At 54.0% G+C, this 21,490-nt stretch overlaps 2 protein-coding genes across 6 annotated transcripts; both read right to left on the reverse strand.

Annotated features, from left to right (window-relative positions):
* Positions 1-1,495: 1,495 nt before the first annotated feature.
* On the reverse strand, positions 1,496-7,667 carry SLC22A17 (solute carrier family 22 member 17). Its single transcript, XM_053889269.1, has 10 exons — positions 7,561-7,667; positions 6,884-7,390; positions 6,688-6,791; positions 4,397-4,551; positions 3,638-3,803; positions 3,303-3,448; positions 3,034-3,139; positions 2,657-2,874; positions 2,253-2,364; positions 1,496-2,135 (listed from the first exon to the last, which is right to left on the reverse strand). The coding sequence occupies exons 2-10, from the start codon at positions 7,289-7,291 to the stop codon at positions 1,847-1,849; spliced, it is 1,704 nt and encodes a 567-aa protein (XP_053745244.1). The 5' UTR covers positions 7,292-7,390; positions 7,561-7,667; the 3' UTR covers positions 1,496-1,846.
* A 101-nt stretch (positions 7,668-7,768) lies between these two features.
* Positions 7,769-20,891, reverse strand: EFS (embryonal Fyn-associated substrate). 5 transcript variants are annotated; one of them, XR_008417142.1, is made up of 9 exons: positions 19,457-20,890; positions 14,947-15,225; positions 14,546-14,686; positions 13,721-14,443; positions 13,267-13,356; positions 11,862-12,132; positions 9,972-10,065; positions 9,396-9,652; positions 7,769-7,938 (listed from the first exon to the last, which is right to left on the reverse strand). XR_008417142.1 is itself a non-coding variant. In XM_019429405.2 (7 exons), the coding sequence occupies exons 1-7, from the start codon at positions 19,472-19,474 to the stop codon at positions 9,594-9,596; spliced, it is 1,581 nt and encodes a 526-aa protein (XP_019284950.2). In that variant the 5' UTR covers positions 19,475-20,891; the 3' UTR covers positions 9,553-9,593. The 5 variants fall into 5 exon arrangements, 4 of the variants coding, with proteins under 4 accessions (XP_019284950.2, XP_019284951.2, XP_019284952.2 ...); XM_019429405.2 differs by lacking the exons at positions 7,769-7,938; positions 9,972-10,065 and having other exon boundaries at positions 9,553-9,652; positions 19,457-20,891; XM_019429406.2 differs by lacking the exons at positions 7,769-7,938; positions 9,396-9,652 and having other exon boundaries at positions 9,736-10,065.
* Positions 20,892-21,490: the final 599 nt, after the last annotated feature.

Below are 21,490 nucleotides of genomic sequence, written 5' to 3' on the forward strand. Positions count from 1 at the left end.
ATGTGTAGAGAACGGGTCTCCCTTCTCTGGAAGAGACTGGCCTCAACACTTCAGTTTCCCCAAGAATCTTTTCCAGGACTGCCTCACCCATTTCCTACCTCCAGGCCTTTGCTGTCCCTATATCCTTTGGGTCGAAAGCACTGTACTTTTCTCCTAAGCCTTTGCGTGAGGGTTTCCTGACTCTGAGTGAAGTCTCACCTGCTTCAGGATGCAGCTGTCTAGTGCCCCAAACCACTGGTCTCTCTCCTCATTACTATTCCTAGTATTAGATGGATTTTAAGGTCCCTGAAGGATGGCCTATGCCCTAAATATCCAGGATGGTAACTGGTTCGTAAGTTGGACACAGGAAACATTTGCTGAAAGAATGAACTAACAATAACTTTTTCAATGTCTATCATGTGTCAGGCTTTTGTGTTTTTAAATTGAGAAAGACAGCGTTCTTGCCCTCAAGGAGCTTACCATCTAGTGGTAAATCAGTTTAAGAGACATGTATAAATACATTATCTTGTTTAATCTCACAGCAACCCTTGAAGGAAGCTGGACGTTAAGAGATTTGCCCAAAGTGGTCAAGCCAGGCCAGGGCTAGTCTGAGAGGCAGGTCCTGGCACTGATGTGGAAGACCTGTTCACCTACTGCCAACTCCTAGGGTGCCTTGAGACTCCTTGCTTCCAAGGGTAATGCCTAAAGATTGGAAGGGGTTAGAAAGGTGGCCATAGTGTGCATCAGTGAAGAGCTCCAGCTCCAGGATCTAATTATGTCCCAGCTCTGTCACTCATTAGCTTTGTAACCTTGAGCAGGTTACTGAGTCTCTCTGAGCATCAGTTTTCTTATCTGTAAAAGAAGAAGAATACTATAGTGGGCATCCATTGTTTTTACCTGCACAACATCCTGTCCTACTTCTGCTAACAACACACAGTTGCTGCCTTCTGTCTCCCCAGTTGTCAGTAATATGGGTGGGGGTGCAGCCATGTTAACTCAAGTTAGCCAGTCATTTGCTCTCTGGAAATGACTCTTAAGTGGAATGACCCAAAGATGGAATCCCAGTGGAGGTCATTCATCCAGGTGAAGTCATACTTCCCAGACTAGGGGGCCTGTCTGGTTCCTGACCTTTCATGACTAGTTCCGCCTCTTCTGTGAGCTCCCTAACGCAACCTGCCCCACCAAATCCCTCTAGTAAATTCCCATTTTCGTTTAAGTTTATTATGGTCAGTTTTCATTGCTTGCAACAACAAAAACTTTTAATTGACCCAACACCTACCTTGCAGTGTTGGAAGGGACTAAATGATTAAGTGAAGTTTGTAAAGTGCCTAGCCCAGTCTTTAGCTGCATAGCAAGCCATCAGTAAAGGGTGGTGGCTGTCTGTAAAGTAACATGGGGTGGGGGGGAGGAGGGAAGGCCCAGGGGAAGGGGGAAGGGAGACTGTTGCTGATTTTGGTTCCACTAAGAGAAACCTTCCCCGAAGAGACAGTACAACAGAAGGGAGGGAAGTCCAGGCTATTATATGCTCATTTATTCAAAATGTCTTTATTGAAACAGAATGATAGAGCAAGAAAGAACGAGGTCTGGGAGGATGTCTTTGGACACAGGATGGAGCCCAGACCTAGTGGTTACACTGTGGAGCTCGCTCCCTGTCCCCTGACTCTTGCCAAGGAAGTGAACACAAAGCAGCAGGGAGGAGGTGGGGGTGGGGACAGCCCTCTGAGCTCTCCTCGATGGCTGGCATGAGGTGCCTCTGAGCCTTCTGGACAGCCCTGCCTTCCTCACTCAGTCCTCCCAATCAGTTCGCCAGGGCCTTATACCACATTTCCGTACAAGCCAGCCTCCTGCCAGGGTGCTCAGAGGCCACTCAGAGGGCAGGGTTGGGGGTGGCAAGCAGTGGGACATGGTCACAGCGGTTAGGGGGTGGCTGCCGCAGCAGGGAAGGCCGGCGGCACAGCTCCCCATCCCGCAGCACTTCGGGGAGGAGTTTGCGCTTGGTCTCCGGCAGAAGCATGATGCTGAGGATGCAGAGGAGGGCACAGGCCGCCAGCACCACATGCTGCAGGAAGGCTCCGTGACCCATGTGGAGGCGCTGGGCTGGGCCACTCAGCCCTCCAAGAGCTCCCAGTGCCATGATCAGGCCCAGGCCTCGGCCCCTGGGAGAGATGGAGGAGGCACTCAGCCTCTAACCATGGGCCTCACCCCAACCCTTCTCCAGCACTTTCCCCTCCCTCCCTCAGGCCCTTCCTCAGCCCCAGCAACACTGCGCTCACCGGACAGTGGTAGGAATGACTTCAGCAGCGAGGAGGGTGCTGAGGATGCCAGCAGCTTGGGAGGAGAAGAGGCCAAGGACAGAGAAGGTGGTGATGGCAGCCTCATTCAGATCTGGAGGGCCAAGAGGGAGGATGTGAATGGAAGTGAGGAGATCACGCATGGCCTAGTCCCTGGCTTCATCCCCTTGGTTCTCTGATCCCATGGCTCTAGCCAGGTGGGCTCTCTGGGCATCCACTAATCGACTAGGGAGAACAGACAGGGTTGTGTGGTCTGGTGGGAAGGATTATAGAAGATCTGGGCAGGGTCTGGTCTGGACTTGGGAGGTAGTGGCTGAGCCTGCCTGAGGCACCTCTGCTGGGGTTCCTTTGCTCAGCCCACACTGTGGGGAAGGGAAGATGCTCACAATCCCACAGGCCCAGCAGGACCAGGGACGCAATGCCAGTGAGGGTCATTGAGAGTAGCAGGATGCCCCGGCGGCCAAATCGGTCCACGGTAACCCCCAGGAAGACACAAGCCAGGGCTGCTGTGCCACTGGCCAGCAGAGAGCACAGGTAGAAGTCCGATGGGCTCCCTCCTCCTCCCACAGGCTGGTAGCAGTGGCGAATGGCATGGGCAATAAAGCTGTGAGAAGGGGGACAAAGCAAACAGCAGTGTCTGAATGCCCATCCACAGACTTCCACCACCCTGGCTGCCCTTGGCAGGGGTCCTCAGGCCTTCCCCACCCAACCAGCCCCCATTCCAGCTACTGGCCTGGCCCTTGGCTCAGACACCCAGGCTCACTTGGTGAAGCCCAGGATAAGTAGATTTTTCCAGATGTTGCGGTAGTTGAGGAGGGAGGCGAAGGAAAAGGAGGATGTTGCAGGGAGAGGGCAGGTGTTCTCCAGGTCTTTGGGAAAGAGAGAGGAGCTGTCTGTTAGAAGAAACAGCTGAACCCCAGGGTCCTCCACATGGGTGGTGGGGACCCTGAGAGGTGGCACAGCTGTAACCATGGAGAGGGCACTGTCATGTGTACATGTGAAGCATCACCTGTAGGGACCCCTGTCTCTTACCCTGCAGGGCCTCCTGGGCCTCCTCTCCCAGCATCTGCCCATGGGGCCGGTTCCGCTCAGCCAGGATCCTCAGCACGGATTGCGCCTCCTCAATCTGTCGCTTCACTATTAGCCACCTCGCAGACTCCAGAAACAAACCAGGCCAGCTAGGGATGGGGGTGGGGGTGCACTCTGAGGTCTCCTGATCCAGGGGTGGGAAACTCCCACCTCTGAAGGGCTAGGGCTGGGGCAGGCCTGGACAAAGGGCAGTGGAGAAGAGGAAAGGTCTCCAGGCTAGAGCCAGGCTGGAGATAGAGGTGGAAATGGCCAGACAACAGGTGGAGGATGATACTAACCCATAAAACAGGAAGAGGATGCAGGGAGCGGTGATCATTCGCTGAAGAAATCGCCAGTCCTTAGAGACAAGGGCCAGGCCCAGGAACAGGAAGTGCCCCCCCACCCCCACCAACTCCCCTGCCAGGGCCACCCGAAGCCTCTGGGTTGGGTCGCACAGTTCCAGGCCTAGAGATACAGCAGGGACAGGGAGGAGACGCCAGGGAGGAAGGAGGCATGGGAGAGAGGAGAAGAAAGGGAGGGAGGACAGAGAGCAAAGTCAGACCCAGAGTGGAGGCTGTAGTCATCACCTCCCACAGACTAACCTCTGAGTGGCAAAGAGTGGAGAGACTGTTCAGTCCTCTCTCCTCTCCTCAAACTTGGGAGGGCTCAAGAGTCAGAGTCCCTGGTGGGTTCAGCATTCCCAGTTTACAGGGCCTTTCACATCAGGCCTCTTATTTGACCTTCATATCAACCCTTGTTCAAGGACATACAGCTAGTCAGGATTTCATTTTTAAATAAAGCTCCATTCCCTGACAGCAGTAAGTCAAGGGCAAGGAAGGCCTTAAAGATTGGAGGGCTGGCGGGGAGGGGTGTGGAGAAAAGCAAAGTCCCTGGATCCTTCAAAGGCTGGGGTAGAAAGGCAGCTGAGATCCTGGACAGCTGAAACTGGGGACTGAAAAGGGACTGAGGGGATCCTAGGGGGCAGTGGGAACAGCCTGGGAATGCAGACAGGCAGGCATGAGCCCCAAGGGAAGGACATCTGGGAAGTTGCCACTCACGCATTAGGTAGACACCAAGGTCAACTCCGGCAAGCAGAAAGCCCAGGAGGAATCGGAGGGCCATGACACCTGTGGAGGAGCCTGCGGCAGCCCCTCCCACTCCACAGGGGCCCACCAACCCCAAGGTCAGCAGCACAATCCCTCGACGGCCAAACCTGGAAAGTGGGGAGGGCCTCTGGTCACCCAGACTCCCTGGGAGAGGAGTTGCTGGGTGGAGCCCAGCTGCCCCCTTCAAACTTGGAGGTATGAGGACTGGGGTAAAAAGTTGGACTGAGGCTAGAGAAGATGGGAAGGGAAGGGGACCATGGATAAGTGATGTCTGGCCACTGGCCACTGGGATGTAATTATGGTTCTGCAGGGGTGGGACCATGGACTCTTGTGGATGGGGTTATTGGTCAGAGATGAGAGCATGGAAGCGAGACCAACCATTAGAGGGGACAGGATATTGTTTAGGAGACTTATAACCATTGATTTCTGGGGATAGATTGGTTAGTGGGGATAGAGCTTGTCTTGCTCATACTGGTCAGGTCAGTGGGGATAAAGCTTGTGCTCATACTTGTCAGAGGAGATGAAGTCACTGATATACGGGGTTGGGACTATAGATCTCTGAAGGTGGGGCCATTGGCTACTTATGCATGGGGATAGTATTAGTGAAATGTAGCTATTGATCTTAGGGGACTGATTGATTTGGGGGGATATGGCCATTGTTCTATGGGCTGTTTCATGGGTCAATTAACCCATAATGATGGTCAGTGGGGATAGGGTCCTTTGCCAGAAGATCCACTGATCCATGGGAATGGAACTATTTATTAATACATGGGGTAAAAGTATTGATCAATGGGGATGATCATTAACCTTTGAAGATTGGACAAATGATCTTTGGGGATGGAGTGGGAACATTAGTCCTTGGGTGGATGGGGCTATTGGTCAGTGGGGATGAACCTATGGGGATATGAATTCATGGGGATAATCCGTAAGCAGGGGGGAGTCACAGACCAGAGAAGCTGAGACTATTGGTCAGTGGTGATGGTCACTGAGTATGAGTCAGTGGAGGACAGGACTACTGATCCTTGACAGGCTGGGCTATTGATCTTTGGGGATAAGACCACTGATCTATGGGGATGAAGATAGGGGTCACTGATCATTGGGAAGGGGGACTGATCTCTGAGAGTGAAACTACTGACCCACACAATGGGGCCATTTTTCCATGGGGATGGGCTTATTGGTTAATGAGGCTAAGGGTACCGAATTTAGGAGACTGAATTATTGGAACTTGGGGATGAGGGTATTATTCCATAGGAATGATGCTATTGGTCTATGGGAATGAGACCACTGATGCATGAGAATGGGCTGTTGACCTGTGGGTATGTGACTATTAGGCAGTGAGGATAGGTATTGATTTTAGGGATTATTGACTGTTGGGTTGTCTTTGATCCGTGGAAGTTGAGCTATTAACCCATTTGGATGGGACTGTATATGGGTGGAGATGAGTCTAATAATCTATGAGGATGATCATGGAGATGCAATACTTGGTCAGTGGTGATGGTGTCAAGAATTAGAGGAATTGGGAGTTTTGATCCCTGGGAAAAGCTATTGGTTGGTGGGGATAGGCTGTTGACTTTTGAGATAAGGCCATTGATTCATGCAAATTGGGCTTTTGATCTGGAGGATCTAAGAGCACTGAAGACCCATGAGGATGGGACTATTAATCTCTGGGGGAGGGTGTGCTATTGTGGTCATTGATCTATGGGGTTTGGACAACTGACCCACAAGAGTGGAGTCATTTGTTTGTAGAATTGAACTATACAGGTCAGTGGGATTGTGGCTGTTGATATTTAGGAATTAATGTAATGATCTACAGGAATAAGGCCCTTGAGATGGAATCCATCATGTGGATGGGGCTATTAGTGGGGATGGGTCTGTGAAGATGGAGAGGGAGGTGGTTAGTGATGACAGGCACAATAGAGGAGGAGCTAGGACTTTTGATCTGTGGAGATAATTTTTGATCAGTGGGGATGGGGCTATTGTCTTTGGAGATAAGCCACTGATCCAAGGATACGGGGATGGGGAATATGTGGTAGTGTCCCCTTGTGCAGAAGAGGTATGGAAGGAGTATTTCTTGATGGGGAGTGAAGTTGAGACAGGGATGGGCTGCATATCATTGAACATAAGTCCAGAAGACTGTAGAGTCCAGCGGATCCTCTTCGACCTCTTGGAAAGGCCACTTGCCTGGGCTAGCCACCCTAGCACCCCCTCCTCTCTACTTGCCCCATCCCCACGGCAGCCCTCACCTGTCCGCCGGGTAGCCCAGGAACAGGTAGCCAGAGGCAAAGCCCAAGATGAAGAGGATCTGCTCCAGGATCACCTGCCAGCCCAGGTCACACACTAGATCCCACTGGGGATGTGAGAGGGATACAGGGGGTGTGAGGCCCTTTGCTCCTCGCTCTCGGCCCGCCCCCAGACCCGCGGCCCAGCAGGCTGCCTCACCTGGCCAATGGCGTTGGTGGTGAGCACCGGCAGACCGTTATAGTCCCAGTCCTTGAGACAATGGTTGAAGTCCGGCGGGGCAAAGCCGCTGCACGAGGGGTCCGTACTGGTGGCGACGCGGCTGGCGGCGCTGGCTGCTAGGGCCGCGCTGGCGACGCTGACGCCGCTGGCGTTGGGGGGCTGCTCCCAGCCGGAGGCGTTGGGGGCGAAGCCTCCGTAGTGGCAGTGCAGTGGGGGCGCCAGGGTGAAGATGGGGTCCGAGGCCATGCCCAGCGCCACGAAGAGCACGGGCAGGCAGCAGAGGCCGAGCTGCAGCTGCTGGCCGCCGCCCAGCGCCCCCACCTGGGCGAGCAGCGCTTCAAAGCTGAGGGGGCCGGGGGGCACGGCCAGCGACAGGCTGCTGCCCATTCCGTCGCCGCCCGCGTCGCCCTCCCCCTCCCGCTCCCTTTCGCGCTCCCGCTCACCCTGCAGCTGCTCCGTGGGCACCGCATCTCCGAGGGTCCCGACCTGCTGGGGGGTGGGGGGAGAAGGGTGAAGCGGAGAAAGCCGCAGAGCAAGGGAGGAGAGCCGGCGCGAGGAAGGCGGTCAGGGGCCGGGAGTGCGCGGGAGGAAAATGCCAGGCTTTTGGCGCGGGTGCGGGGGGATGATGGCGTAGCCCCGGGGGCGCGGGCACTTACTCCGTTGGGGCTGGGAGTGATCTCTACAGTGCTGTCGATTTTGCTGCCGCCCCCGCCATTGGGCTCGGGGGTCCCGGTGGCCACCCGGGGAGCCAGCTTGCCGACCGCGGAGGCCCTGTCGGCCCGCACCAAAAGGATGCGCTGTCCTTTGGCCCAGTGGGGGCACCGATGCCCGGATACAGAGGCTGGAGAGAACCCGCTCTGCAGCTCTGCAGCCGCGGGCGCCTCCTTCGTCTCTGCGATCTCTGCGCTGCTTTCCCCTCCCCTTCCTCCAGACTCTCCTCCCCTTCCCACGTCAGCAGAACCTTCGGTCCAGACTCTTCGTCAGAGAGAGGAAGGGGGGCCAGGGCCCAGGGGCTCTGTCTCCGTTCTCTGGGTCTGCGGGCCATTGCGGTAAAAGGAAAGAAAGCTGAAGGATAGTAGCTAGTCCAGGCAGTTGCCAGAGATTCCTCATTTGCTTCCAATTCTTCCTCCTCATTCATTCATCCAACCATCCATCCAACTTTCCATGCATCCACTCATTCATCAGTAAAATTTATTAAGCGTCTATTATGTGCCTGGCCTTGCGCTAGGCTTTGGGAGATAACAGGATGGACAAGACCCACCTTGGAGTAGCTTACTGGGGAGACAGCCATTTATACTGGCGACTACAGTACAGGGGATGAACATGGAGGGCTGGGCTGGGCTCTGTACTCAGCCCTGGCTGCAGTCCTCTACAAGACCACATCTCTGGGTTTTAGCACCCCCACCCTGGCGGAGTCTTCCTCATCCTCAGCATCATTTGGCACTGTTGACCACCCCTTCCTCTAAACACTTTCTTTTTTGGCTGCTAAGTCTCACACTCTCCTGGTTTTCTTTCTCTTGCTCCTTTTTTTCTCCATGGCAGGCTCCTCCTCCACCTCTTCACCATCATTCAGTGTCTTCGAACTTGAGGCTTGGTCCTGGGCCCTCCTCTCATTTCACTGTTCTTTCCACCTTGGGATCTCACCCATGCTCACAGCCTCGGCCTCATTCACCCCCAATGTAAACAATACAAACCTAATCCCCAGATTTACACCTCTAGCTCACACCTCTCTTCTGAGCCCCAGACCTATGTAGCCACCTCTTATTCATCTTCTTAACCTTGGGTGACTCACAAGGACCTCAAACTCAATACATCCAAGACCAAACTCACGCTCTTCCCCTGTAACGTCTTCTAGTGCTTCTTTGCCTTGTGAATGGTACCCTCACCATTCAACTGTGACCATATGTTCAAGGTGACAGCCCTTACAAGGACTCCTCCTTACCCCCATATCAAATCATTTACAAAACCCTGTCCATTTTCCTTCCTGCATAGTTCTCAGATACTCTGCTTTTCTACCATTAGTCAAGCTACCTGTTGCACAGACTGCTTGGGCCTCCTAACTGGTGTTCTGCATCCACTTTGTTTCTGCCCCGTTCCTTTATCTGTATTTATAGTGCAGATGGAGTGTTTGGTTTTTTTTCCATAATGCAGATCTGTTCATGGCCCTTTCCTGCTTAACAGCCTTCAGTGGCTTCTCCTCACCGACAAGGTATAAATACTAATGTTCCAGGAGCCTCATACATGCTCCTGCAGGCCTGGTCCCATGCTCCCTGGTGCTCCACCTCGCTTCTTTCCCCAAACTGCACTCATCACACTGGCCTTCTTTCAGTTTTTTTTTTCAATGTCACAGGGCCCTTGGACAAGTTAATCTTTATGGCTTGAAGGCTTGTCCTCTCCTGGTCAGTTCTCCTCATCCTTCAGCATATTTGCACATTTGTCTCAGAGAAGCCTTCCTTAACCCCTAGAATTACTACTCAAAAGTGTGACGTACAGACTAGAGCTCCCAAGTCATCCAGGAGCTTGTCAGAAATGCAGAATCCAAGCCTTTGAATCTTAATCTCCATTTTAACCAGATCCCCATGAGTAGGTACATTCAAGTTAGAGGTACACTTCTCTAAGAGATTTGATACCTAACAGGTACTTGATTCTTCATCTAAGGTAAGGGCTATAGAGGAGTGTCCTGTTAGTCTCAGCCAGGAAATCCATTGCTTCTTCTCTCCACTGGACCGCACTTCCAATTTGTCTCCTCTGTTCAGAAAATTTCCAGATATGAGAAGCCTTCCAATACACTAAGCAGCTTCCCACTGCTCCCCTCCGCCCCCCCCCCTCCCCCCCGCCCAGCTCATTTCAGTGTCTCTTTAGGATTTACTTTGGTGCTGTCACAGTCAGCATTCCTTGGGGATTCATTTGTCTGTGTCCTTATGTCTGCCCTGGAATTATAATCCCTTAACTTTATGTGGCTCTGGGCCCTTCACATGTATTATCTTGTATGGCCTCTCAACAACCCTGTGAGACCATTATGATCATCCTCATATTAAAGATAAGCTCAGGACTCAGAGGGACTCACAGGATTTACCCACAGACACATGGGTACATGGCAGATCTGGGACTTGCACTGAAACCTCTGACTTGATTTCCAGGTTGATCTCTTCACATTCTTCCTGGGAGATGGAGGACAGCCCTGTTATAAGTCTTCAATACATAGTGTGCATTTTGGTGACCCCAGAATCTGGAAATGAGTTTTCTTTAAGGGTGAAATGAGAAAGAAGGAACCCAAAATGGAGAAGGCAAATGCATAGAGGGTGCCAAGAGACCTGAACTGTGACTGAAGCTTGGGGTGCCTCTAATCCAGTCACTGTGCTAAAATGTCATTTGGGAAAAAGCACAAATGAAGCAATGGATCTGTGGCTTGGATTTCTTCCCTGTGGTAAATGGCTGGGGCGATCCCCCATCTAAGCCATGGCTCATCAATTTCACCAAAGCATGAGGACTATGGACTAATTGCATTCACCTGCCCCTTGGCTCCTCTAAAAGAAGGTGTGTCTAGAAAGGCAGTGAGCAAGAGGACTGGGAAGGAAGGTTTAAGGGGCCAGACCTTCTTGGGTTAATCTAAGGCGGAGGGTGCCCAGGCCAGCCAGCAGCACTTTCCAGTTGGCCAGAGCTGTCCTGTGGTGCCAAGCTGAGAACAGGCCTTCACTGGGATGATGTCTTCAGCATGGCACCTTTCAAGGCTCTTGTGAGGCCAACCTCTCCACAAGTGCAACTCTCTAATGACATCATATGATAATGAAGTCTTGGTGGAAAAGCTCCCATCACTGACAGTGTCTGCCTTCTGGGAATGCTAGTTCTCAGACTCTTCTCAGTTCTCTCATCCCTGGGGCCTCAGCTCAGCTATTACTCTCAACCATCCCATCTAAAGTCTCCTTCAACAGCCTCTCCTTCATCCAGTTAGTCCCTCACATCACTCTGTTCATTTCCATTACCAGCAACTATCAAATCTGTGGCAGGTATTCTTTTTTATTTACTTATTTTAACTGACTCAGTTATATCCATCCCACCCCCACAATGTACCTTCAGAACTGTGCTTGGCACATCATGGGAGGTGAAACCCACCGAATGAATAGTTGTTGGAAAAAACAGCAAAATCTCCCCCCCAAACCTAAAGACATCCTGCCCACAGTGTGTATTCCATTGGTTTGGCCTAGGGGTGCCAGGCCTGGCCCCTCCTCCAGGTGCCCAAGAAGCAGAGTCAGAGAACCAGACAGCAGGGCTTATTGAGGCCCAGTTCTGTCCTGCCTGCTGTGGGGAGGAGCCCTTAGGCCTCTCCCAGACCTCCACATTCTGGGTGGTCAAAATCATGCCATCACTTTCAGCTAACAGTAAGGTGCTGATGTCCTAGAGCCAAGAACCAGGACAAGAAAAGGGATCTGGATGGCTCCAGGTTTCAGCCACCTGATTCTCTGTGGGGCCAAGCTTTCAGAGGTGGGTGGCAGTGCAGTGACCAAGAACTTCCACCCCAGGCTGAGGGAAAGAGTCCAGTTCCTCCCTGCCCCAAGGGGCCTGGCACCTGCCCCTGACAAAGCAGGGAATAATATTAAATATAAATAATTTATACAAAATGGCTCGTACAAAAAGCTGTGGGGGGAGGGGGGAGGGACATCTCTGTGAGAGGCTGAGATGACTGGAAGGGGAGAGATGTCCCTACCTCTCCTGGTCCCTAAAAACAGAGCCCTCCTGCCACCTAAGGCCCAAAAGGGGGCTCTGGCAGGCAGGAGAGGGACAGAGCAGGACCCTCAGGGGGCCAGGCCGGAGAGCAGAGTGGTGAACTGCAGGGCCTGCCCTGCCAGCTCTGCCACACGCTGTGTCATCTCTTGGGCCGCAAGGCGGGACGGGTAGCCCAGGGCGGCCCCCTTGACAGCCAGCACAGTGGCTCGCAATGCCTGGCCCAGCGCTGTACCTGCAGCCCCGACCTGTGCTCGCAGAGAGGCGGAGGCTGCCAGCCGGCCCAGGGTGTCCCCAACAAACACCAGGCGGTGAGCGGCCACCACCACCCGCTTGCCATGGGGCACGAAGAGGGGTGGGGGCTGGTTGGCCTGGGTGCTGGACATCAGGGCCGCCACGGCTGCCTGCAGTGCTGAGTAGTGGCTCTGGCACTGCCCGGCGTAGAAATGCAAGAGCTGTAGATCTCCGGTGGGCAGATCCAGCGGCTCCCCTGCAGACAGGGCCTCCTGAGGGCAAGAGGAGTGGTTGGCGGGATGCTCTCAGTAGTGCCACTTTTGCAATCGTTTCCTCCCTCCTTCCCTCCCTCTGTTCCTCATTCTATCCTTTCTACCTGAGCTCTTCCCTCTGCTCATCAGAAAATTTAAATTCTCACAGCCAGTGGCAGGAAAGTGCTCAGAGGTGATGTCAGATAAATCTAGATTCAAACTGAACTTGTTTCCTTATAATCTAAAATGGAGAATCTGGTACCATGCTGTCCAGGATCAACATAATGTAAACCACATGTGTAATTAAAATTTTTCTAGTAGCCATGTTAAGAAAAAGAAACAAACTGGAATGTTTTAACTCCAGATATAAAAATTGTAATTTCAACCTATAATCAACATATAAATTACTTAGATTTCTTCTCATACTAAGCCTGCAAAAGCTGGTGTGCGTTTTATAGTTACAGCACTTTTTGATTCAGACTAGCCACATTTCAAGAGCCTAAAAGCCACACGTGACTAGTGGCTACCATACTGGATAGTGCAGTTCTAGTATCTGCCTCCCAAGGCTGTGGTGCAGTTAATGATGCAGCATATAGAAAGGGCTTAGAACAGAACACTGTACATTGTGAGCACCATATGAGTACTAACTATGGCTGTGATTAGTGTTGACACATGCGATGTACTTATTAGCACAGGGTCCGTACTTGGTAAATACCTGATAAACAGTAGCTACTACGCTCAGGACCGGTCCACACAGTTGAGGAGGCCACCTCACTTTCCTGAGGCCCAGAGAGATTATCTGGTGACTTCAGGGCCCCTGGCTGCTTACTGGTGGAGCCGGGATTAGAAGCCAGGTCTCTTAGGAACCCAGGAATTCACAGTTGGAAGGAGCCTCAGAAGTTACCTGGCCTAGCTCTGACCCACATCCCAGAACTCTCTCTGCTTCCCTGGCTGCTCGGTTTTCTGATTCCTCTCCAACACATTCTTTCCCCTCTTTCTGAATTCCTAATACTCTTTTTCAGGTCCCAGCTCCTTCATGCTGACTCCTCTGTACTCCAGCTCTGGCTCACCGAGCTCTTACCCCCATCCTAATATCTCTCCCTTGATGGTTCCTCTTCCTGGTCCCCCTTCTCTAGCACTGACCCACAGGGTTACCTGCTGCTCCAGTGGCCCCCTCTCCAGCAGTTCAGGATCCCCTGGGAAGGCTTTATCCAGGGGCCTAGATCCCTGAGCTTTATCCATGCCCTGCAGGAGGGATCAGGGTCTCAGTGCAGTGGTGGGGGAGCAGGGAAGGTGGCCTCCCCGTGTTCCTGCCCCTTCCCCCTCCGCCTTCCTTCCTGAGGTTTCTTCTGCCATCAGAGATTCCAGTCCCTTGACTCCAGGTCTGGGAGAAGCCCTGGTGGCAGGTCAGATGACTTGGGGACCCTAGGCTGGGTTTAGAAGGAATGTGGCACCAGTATAAGTGGTGGGACCAAGTACTGGCGACCCAGGCCATAAGGTGCAAGGCCAGTGAAGAAAGGGACGGTCCCTCTGGGTCCCAGACCTTCTCACTCCTCCCCTTGGCTCTCTTGGGGGCATTTCCGGTGGGGGTGTTGGGAGGTGAGCTCACCTTCAGGTGTACATAGTCATATTCCTCGGCCATCGGGATGCCCTCATACTCATTGTGGTGTCCTGCTGGATCATCCTCTACCTCCCCACCTTCTGGATCCCCCTCAACCTTGGGGCCCCTGTAGCCAGGCAGGCGAGGTGGGGGTGGGGGCAGAGGCCGGTCCTGGATGCTGCCCTTTCGGCCTGGAGCAGGAGAGGGAGCTGGGGAAGGGTTGGGGGCCTCAGGAATAGGCAGGGCAGGCAGAGGGCGGCGGGACAGGCTCTCAGCTGAGGGCAAACGGGGCCTGTGTGGAAGTGGGGGGCTTCTGGCCAGAAGCAGGGCCAAGGTGTCCAGGTCATTGGAGGCAGAGGCTCCTGGGGGCTCTGGAGAAGGGGGTGCCTCCGGCCCGAGCAGGGGCACATCGTAGATGCCCTCATCAGTGCCTCCACCTTCCCCATCTGCTAGCAGTTCCTCTGGTGCTTCATACAGATTGAGCAGGGCTGATGCCCGTTTCAGGTTGGAGGGGGCAGCGTAGAGGGGAGGCTCTGGTTCCCGGCCTCCCTCCCACTCCAGATCTGGCTCCAGTTCTGACGGTGACTTTGGGGCCAAAGGCACATCATAGGGAGCTTCATCCTCTTCAGGAGCCTGTGAGGCAACCCGGGCTAGAGGGCGGGTAAAGGAGGCAGGGGAGTCGTAGGGGCCACTGGAGGGAACTCGGAGGGCAGTGGGGGGCACGTCATAGACCTGGAGAGGGAGCAGAGCCACCAGTTACCCTCAGCCTCAGCAGTGGACCCCACTGAGAGCCCTCTGTTCCCTGACCAACATACACAGACCTCTGGTCCTCACCTCCAAGGCATCTCCAGGGGCAGCTGATTGGGTCCCACTCCCTCTGGGGACCTTGTAGATGGGATCAGGGGAGGGCGGGCAGGGTCCAGGTGAAGGTCCTAAGGTAGGACAGGGCCGAGCTGGGGGTGGCACCACATATACCTGGGGGATCAAGACAGATGTGTGGGTCAGGACCAGGAAGCAGATAATGTATGCCTTACGGGAGCTTAGATCACTTCCAGCCCCCACCCCGTACCAAAGGGGAAACAGAGCCGAGGAAGGGTTGGCAGGCAGGTTTCACATAGTACAGGATCAGTGAAGAGCTGCAGCCTCAGGGATTGCCCTGCCCCACCTCGCCGCAGGCACCAGTGAAGGGGAACTAGGCTCTTCTGGTTTGGGGATGGGAGGGCTCTAGCTCTCACCTCCTGGTCCTCATTGCTGTGCTCTGGGGCTGGATGTGGTGAGCCATGCTGGGCTGGGAGCACCTGGGTGAGGCTGGGCTGGGGTGCCGGGCCAGCAGGAAGGAGCTTCACTCTGTTGGCGGGCACAATGCCCTGCTGGCCATGCAGGGAACAGAGGCACCAGCCGTCCAGCCCACCAGCGCCCTCCCTCTGCAGTACCCGTAGAACATCCCCTCGGCGGAAGGACAGCTCCTGGGGGGACTCAGCGGTGTTGTCGTAGAGTGCCCGAGCCAACTGGGCCTGGTGGGTGAGGTGGGAATGGGGAGATGGGTCTCACACATATATATCAGGTCATGACATTCCTTGCTCAAACATTATGGAGCTCCCCATTTCCCACAAGCTAAAAATCTGACCTCCTGACTCCACTCTTCCTGACTGGTCCTGCCTGGTCTCCAGCTGCATCCCCTGCATTCCTCCTCTTCCTTTCTATTCCTTGAACTAAAGAAATTCTCACCTCAGGGCCTTTGCACTTGTGGTTTCCTTGACCCAGAATGCTCTTTCCCTGACTCGTCATCTGACTGGCCCTTTTTTTATCCTTCAGTTCTCCTTAAGTGTCTCCTTCTCGAAGAGGTCTTTTCTTCACTCTTCTCCCCACCCCATTCTGTGTCATCTCCACTATTGTTCCCTTCATAACACTTTACACTATTTGCCTATTTCATTTCTTATCTATTTATTCCCCTGCCCTATAAGCTCTGGGGAGCAGGGACTGATGTATTCCTAGCCCCTGCAATAGGGCTCCACCTGGAATCAGTGCTCAGTGAACATATATTGAATGAATTTCCTCCAAAGCTTTGTGTACATGAGAAAGCCCTGCTAACGTCTCCCATAGAATCTTCTTCACCCTTCCTGTTTCCCAGTCAGCATCCCCCACAAGCAGAAGGTTAGATTAAGTGGCAGCAGACACCCATCAATCTGAGGGAGGCTGGGAAAAATGCAGCCCAGACAGTGCCTAGGCATAAAAAGGAAGAAAACAGAAACTGAAGCAATGCTTTTGTTCTCAGTCTGAGCAAATAAGGTTCTATCAGAGGAAGTTGAGGTTACCATGGAGAGGAGAAAAGTGTATACACTCCAGTGTGTGTGTGTGTGTGTGTGTGTCGCGGGACTGGCAGACCAACCAAGAGCAAGCATTTACCATCCTGTTTCCAGTCCTGTCTGGTCGGGACATCTAAGTTTTTTTCCTCCAAGAGTCACATGCTAAGGTGGTAAGTCACAGATATTAAGTGCAAATTATGTATCCAGACACTGTGCAAGTCATTACACTAATCATCTCATCTCATTTAATCCTTAAAACAACCTTATGAGTGGGGCACCTGGGTGGCTCAGTCGGTCAAGCATCCAACTCTTAATTTTGGCTCAGGTCAAGATCTCATGGCTCAGGAGATCGAGCCCTGCATTGGGCTCTATACTAATAATGTGGAGCCTGCTTGGGATTCTTTCTCTCTCCCTCTCTCTCTGCTCCTCCCCCACTCTCTTGCTCTCTGAAAATAAATAAATAAACTTTAAAACAACAACAACAAAAACAAGCTTATGGTGCTCCTGGGTGGCTCAGTCAGTTAAGCGGCTGGCTTTGGCTTAGGTCATGGTCTCATGGTTTGTGAGCTCGAGCCCTGCATCAGGCTCTGAGCTGACACCTCAGAGCCAGGAGCCTACTTTGGATTGTGTATCTCCCTCTCTCTCTGTCCCTCTCACTCTCTCAAAAATAAAAATAAACATTAAAAAAAATTAAAAGATAAATAAAAAATTTTAAAAAACAAGCTTATGAGGAAGGAGCCTTCATTATCCCCATTTGGAAAGGAGACTGGGACAGAGAGAGTAGGACTTTGCCTACAACACATGAACCCCAGGCTGTTTGACTCCAGAGTCCGCGTTCTCAATCACCCCCTATTACCTCTCCACAATCACAAACGTAAGGTTCTACTTTTCTTCTTCATATGTTAGTAACTTAACCTCTTGGTTAAGTAGAGTCCATGACTCAAACATGACTCAAATACATTATGAAATCTTCATTATTCCCAATTTCCCTTTGGTAGCCACCTCTCACAGGGCTCTGGTTCCATGTTGTTCTTTGGTAGAATCAAGCTTACACCACTCACAATATCAAAATATATTCTGGTTTGGTTATGTTTGCTAAATGACTGCGCCTGCTGGCAGGATCCCAGGCAGTGGTGGTGGAGAGCAGATAGTTAGTAGTTAGACATAACTACCTAATAGGTAATTCATGTGGGCTAATTCAGTAAAACATCTCAAGCTAAAGATCTCTGGCAGACTGCATTTGGCCACCCTGGAGAAGGAGGCCCTGCTCAACCAGCATGAGTGCATGTTCCTCTTGACTGACATTTCCCTTCGGTGGAGAGGTTGTCCAGCCCTTCATGGCTTGGTGATTCTAACAAACTGACTTTTTTCCTCTTGCCTCATTCCAAACTCCTCCAACTATTTTCTGATTATATTTTGGCTTCTAAATGATATTGTTTGGGGCGCCTGGGTGGCTCAGTCAGTTAAGCATCCGACTTAACTCAGGTCATGGTCTTGCAGTTCATGGGTTCAAGCCCTGTGTCGGGCTCTCTGCCATCAGCGCAGAGCCTGCTTCAGATCCTGTGTCCCCCTCTTTCTGCCCTTTCCTGGCTTGTGTGCACATCTGCTCTCTCAAAAATAAATAAACTTAAAAAAAAAAAAAAAAAAAGGATATTGTCCCACAGAAAGAAAACATGCCAATCAGATGACACAAACTCCTGGTTAGGTCCACACTTTTCTTTCTAAGTGTAAATTTGAAATTAGTACTTTGGATTAGACAGTGGGTTAAAAGCACAGTTCTGAAGCAGACAGACTTGCGTTTAAGTCCTGGCCCTATCCTTTTCTAGCTGGGTGACTCTGGGTAGGTTGTTTAACTTTCCCAAGCTTCAGTTTCCTCCTTTGTGCAATTTCATATCCATATCCAAATATCCATTTTCAGGGGCACACAGGTGGCTCAGTTGGTTAAGCATCTGACTCTTGATTTCTGCTCAGGTCATGATCTCACGACTCATGGGATGGAACTCTGAGTTGGGGTCTGCACTGACAGCATGGAGACTGCTTGGGATTCTTTCTCTCTCTATCTCTCTTTCTCTGCCCCTCCCTGTTCACATGTGTGTGTGTGCTCTCTCTCTCTCAAAATAAATAAACTAGGGCCAGTAAATGCTCGATAGATATTAACTGTTATTAGGATCCTGTGAGTTTGATTAGCACAAATGCCACCTCCCACCCCTAGGTAAAAAGAAAAATCTACCTCCTGGGACCACAAAGCTGACGAGCTGACCAGCTTCTGTGCCAGCATCTTTATGTCAGAATACCCCCACCATTTTCAGGCTCTGAGCTAATCTTACCATCACACAGATTGAGGAGCTAAAAGGAGTTTGGTCTGAGAGTGATAATCGAACTCCTTGAGGGGTATGGGAGAATGTCAGGAGCCGTGCTTCCAGCCTCATAAATCTCCTTTTCAGAGCACCCATTCAGAGGGGGCCAGAAGGCACACAGCAGACTAGCTTTCCCTGGGGAATCACAGCGTCTAGGGAACGGTGGAAAGGGGACAGAGTTGTTTGAAATCAGACTATAAGGTGCACTGGACAGAAAGCAGAGGTGGGGCTGTGGAGAGCTCCTCTTTGTGCTCAGGTCTGAATTCCATCCAAAGGGGCCAGACCTCTGGGCCTTCCAATTTCGGGAACCCAGGCCAGAGTTGCTGATAGACTGACTGATGATGGGTGTGGCCACCTCTGCTCTACCCCCTCTTCAGGGGCCCAGCTGACTTGTGAGGGAGTGGCTGCCTTAACTGGGGATGGGGGTGGGGTGGGCGGGTAGAGTGGCAGTGGGCCACACACTCTCTAGGAGGCCTCCTCCCACTGTCCCATCATGCCAGCTGTCTCCTCCCTTTGTCCCCAGTCCCCGGAAAGTGGCCAGAAGCTGGCTGACATCACCTCTCCTCCTCCCTCTATTTTTGCTGTCTCCCTAACAGATCTCCTTCTTTGGCTCAATTTCCCCCCTTTCCTCCATACTTCCTCTAGAGAAGGGCCTCTTTGGCCTCTCCTACTTTCCTGGAGCCACCTCCATTCAGCCCCCTCCCAACCTTTTACTTGCCTCCCAATCACAAGCCCCTGCCACCACCGGTGGCCATCTGTTCCCGCCCATAAAACAGCAGATAGGACTCGGGCTAGACTTGCCCCCTCCCCTCCATCCAGAGGCAGCCACCAGAAAAGAAAAGAGGAGAATGGGGAGGAGGAGGGGAGATGGGGGAACCTAGACCCAGAAGGAGCTGGGGATGAGGAGAGGGAGAAAGGGAAACAAAAGTGGGTTGGGGGGTGGGGGGGAGAGAGACACAGCCTCCCGGAGGAGAAAGGGCCCAGGGAGAGAGACAAAGAGAAAGCAGAAATAAAAGTGACAGGAGTGCAGGGCAGACCGTGGAAGCCAATAGCCCGCATCCTCCTTTCCCTGGTGGACTCACCGACGTGGCTATGGCCATGGCCTTGGCCTCCTGTGTGGCCTTCTCCAGGCCAGGCTCGGTTTCGCTGAGTTCAGCAGCGGCCGACCCGCACCATGGAGGCGGCCCCCGGCTGCGGCGCCTGAGTCGTGGCCTCCGCGGAGGTTGGAGGAGGAGAAAGAAAGCCCACAAAACTCCCCAAATGGGAGGCAGCTTGGCCGGGCAGGAGGAGGAGCGGGGCGGGCCGGGGCGTCGCTGCGGGACCTCATCCAAGGGCGCGCGCTCCGTGCTGTCCCGGGGGCCACGGGGTTGGCCAGGCCCCCGGAGCTGCCTGCCCTAGGCCGCGGAGGGACCCCGGGTCTGCATGGGCCGAAAGCTCCCACCCAGAGCTGGGGCAGGCGAGGAGGCGGGAGCTGGGGCTGCGCTCGACGACTCGCCAGGCCGCTCAGGACGGCCCCGAGGGCTAGGAGAAGCCGCAGAAGCGGTTGGGCTGGACGAGCGAGTTCAGAGGCCAACCCTCCCCACCCGGGGGCCGCAGCGGAGAGCGGTGCTCCCAGGGCTGTGGTCGGGGCGGCCCGGGGCCCTGCGGCGGCCCGGCTGCGAGGGGGTGGGGCGAGCGAGCGCTGAGACGTTCGCCCCTCTTCAAACTCGCCCAAGTTGGCGAAAGAAGGCCAGGCTGGCGCCGAAGGCCTCCGAGAGCGTGGCCGTTGGGCTGCGTTGACCGAGTGGTTGCGTTCGGCCCAGACACTCTCACCCCCCGCGGCGAGGCGGCTTCACACTCACGCACACTCTCCCTCAGGACGCCAGGGGCTGGGGGGGCGCCGCGACGGAACCTCGCTCCCCGCACGCGGGCTCGGCCCGAAGGGGCGGGACAGCCTTCCTCGCGCCGTCTCGGGGCCCACCCGCGCGCCGCCACACCTCAGCCCGCTCACGCGCACCCCCGGCAGGGCCCCTCGGCGCGCCGCGGAGCTCTGGGCAGCTCCCAGGTGTCTCTGGGGACGGAGAGGAAAGCCACAAAGCAAAGGAAGCAGCACAGAGAAGGCGAAGGAGGAGCAGGGGCCAGGGTCCTGTGGACTCGCCTGGAGTGGGTAGGGGGAACACTGAAGGGGCTTCGAAGGCTCCGGGGGGGTCGCGCGTGGCCTTCGAGCTCAGCCCCCACGCGCGGTTCCCCTTCCCTCCCCTTCCCGGGCTCCTGGCTCCCTCTCAGGGCAGTTTCTTCCTCCTCCCCTCGGGCCCTCTCAGCTCCGGCGCGGGACTCAGTCCTGGGGATTAAAAGAAAGGAGGGAGGGGAAAAGGGAGGGGAAGGGAAGGGGCGGAGGAGAAAGGAGGAAGATCCCTCCAAAGGCGGGTGTTGAGTTTCAGCTCGGGACCCTCGGGCCAAACTGCACGCCCCCTCCCGGGCCCTGTACGCGGCGCCTCTTCCTCTCTCCGTCACGGAGGACCTCCCGGTGGTGTGGTCTGCTTTCTCCCGGGAGCTTCCCTCACCCCGCCACGCCCCCGCTCTGCCCGGCCAGCCCCGCGCCGCTGTCTGCCTCCCTTTCGTGAGCCCCACATCTGTCTTTCCCTTGGGAGGGAGCGCGCTCCTTCTCTTTTCTGGGGTCCACAGCGGAGCGTCTCTTCTCTCTCGGCGTTACCACCGCAGGGGTGGCAGGGGTGACGGGCGGTTCTTGCGGGGGACAAGGACGGGGAGCTGAGGCTGGACATGGATTCTGGCCCTGGCGAGAGAACATGAGCCTGGTCCCAGAGCTGCAGGCTGGCGGGTTGTGCGGCTCTTACACTTCTCTGCCAGTCTGGGCCTGTCCACCGCCCTCACTCTGGCTCACTCTGCTACCACGCGGAGCAGGAGTGCGGACTGCGAGCACGAAAGGGCAGACCTCTTTCAGAGGAGCTGGGATCAGCTGCAAGAACAGGGTTCTTGGGTTCCCACACCTCTCCTGATCTATTACTACTCCTTAGTGTGTGCTGTTCCCTCCAGCTACCCCTACCTCCTGCTTCTTCCTATTGAGACACACCTCAAGGCCTCTTAGGCTGGAAGGGAGCCTTCCTTCTTCCATTTTT

This window comes from Panthera pardus, unplaced genomic scaffold (assembly GCF_024362965.1).
Source record: "Panthera pardus isolate Hobbes unplaced genomic scaffold, ASM2436296v1 HiC_scaffold_24, whole genome shotgun sequence".
Taxonomy (NCBI): Eukaryota; Metazoa; Chordata; class Mammalia; order Carnivora; family Felidae; genus Panthera; species Panthera pardus.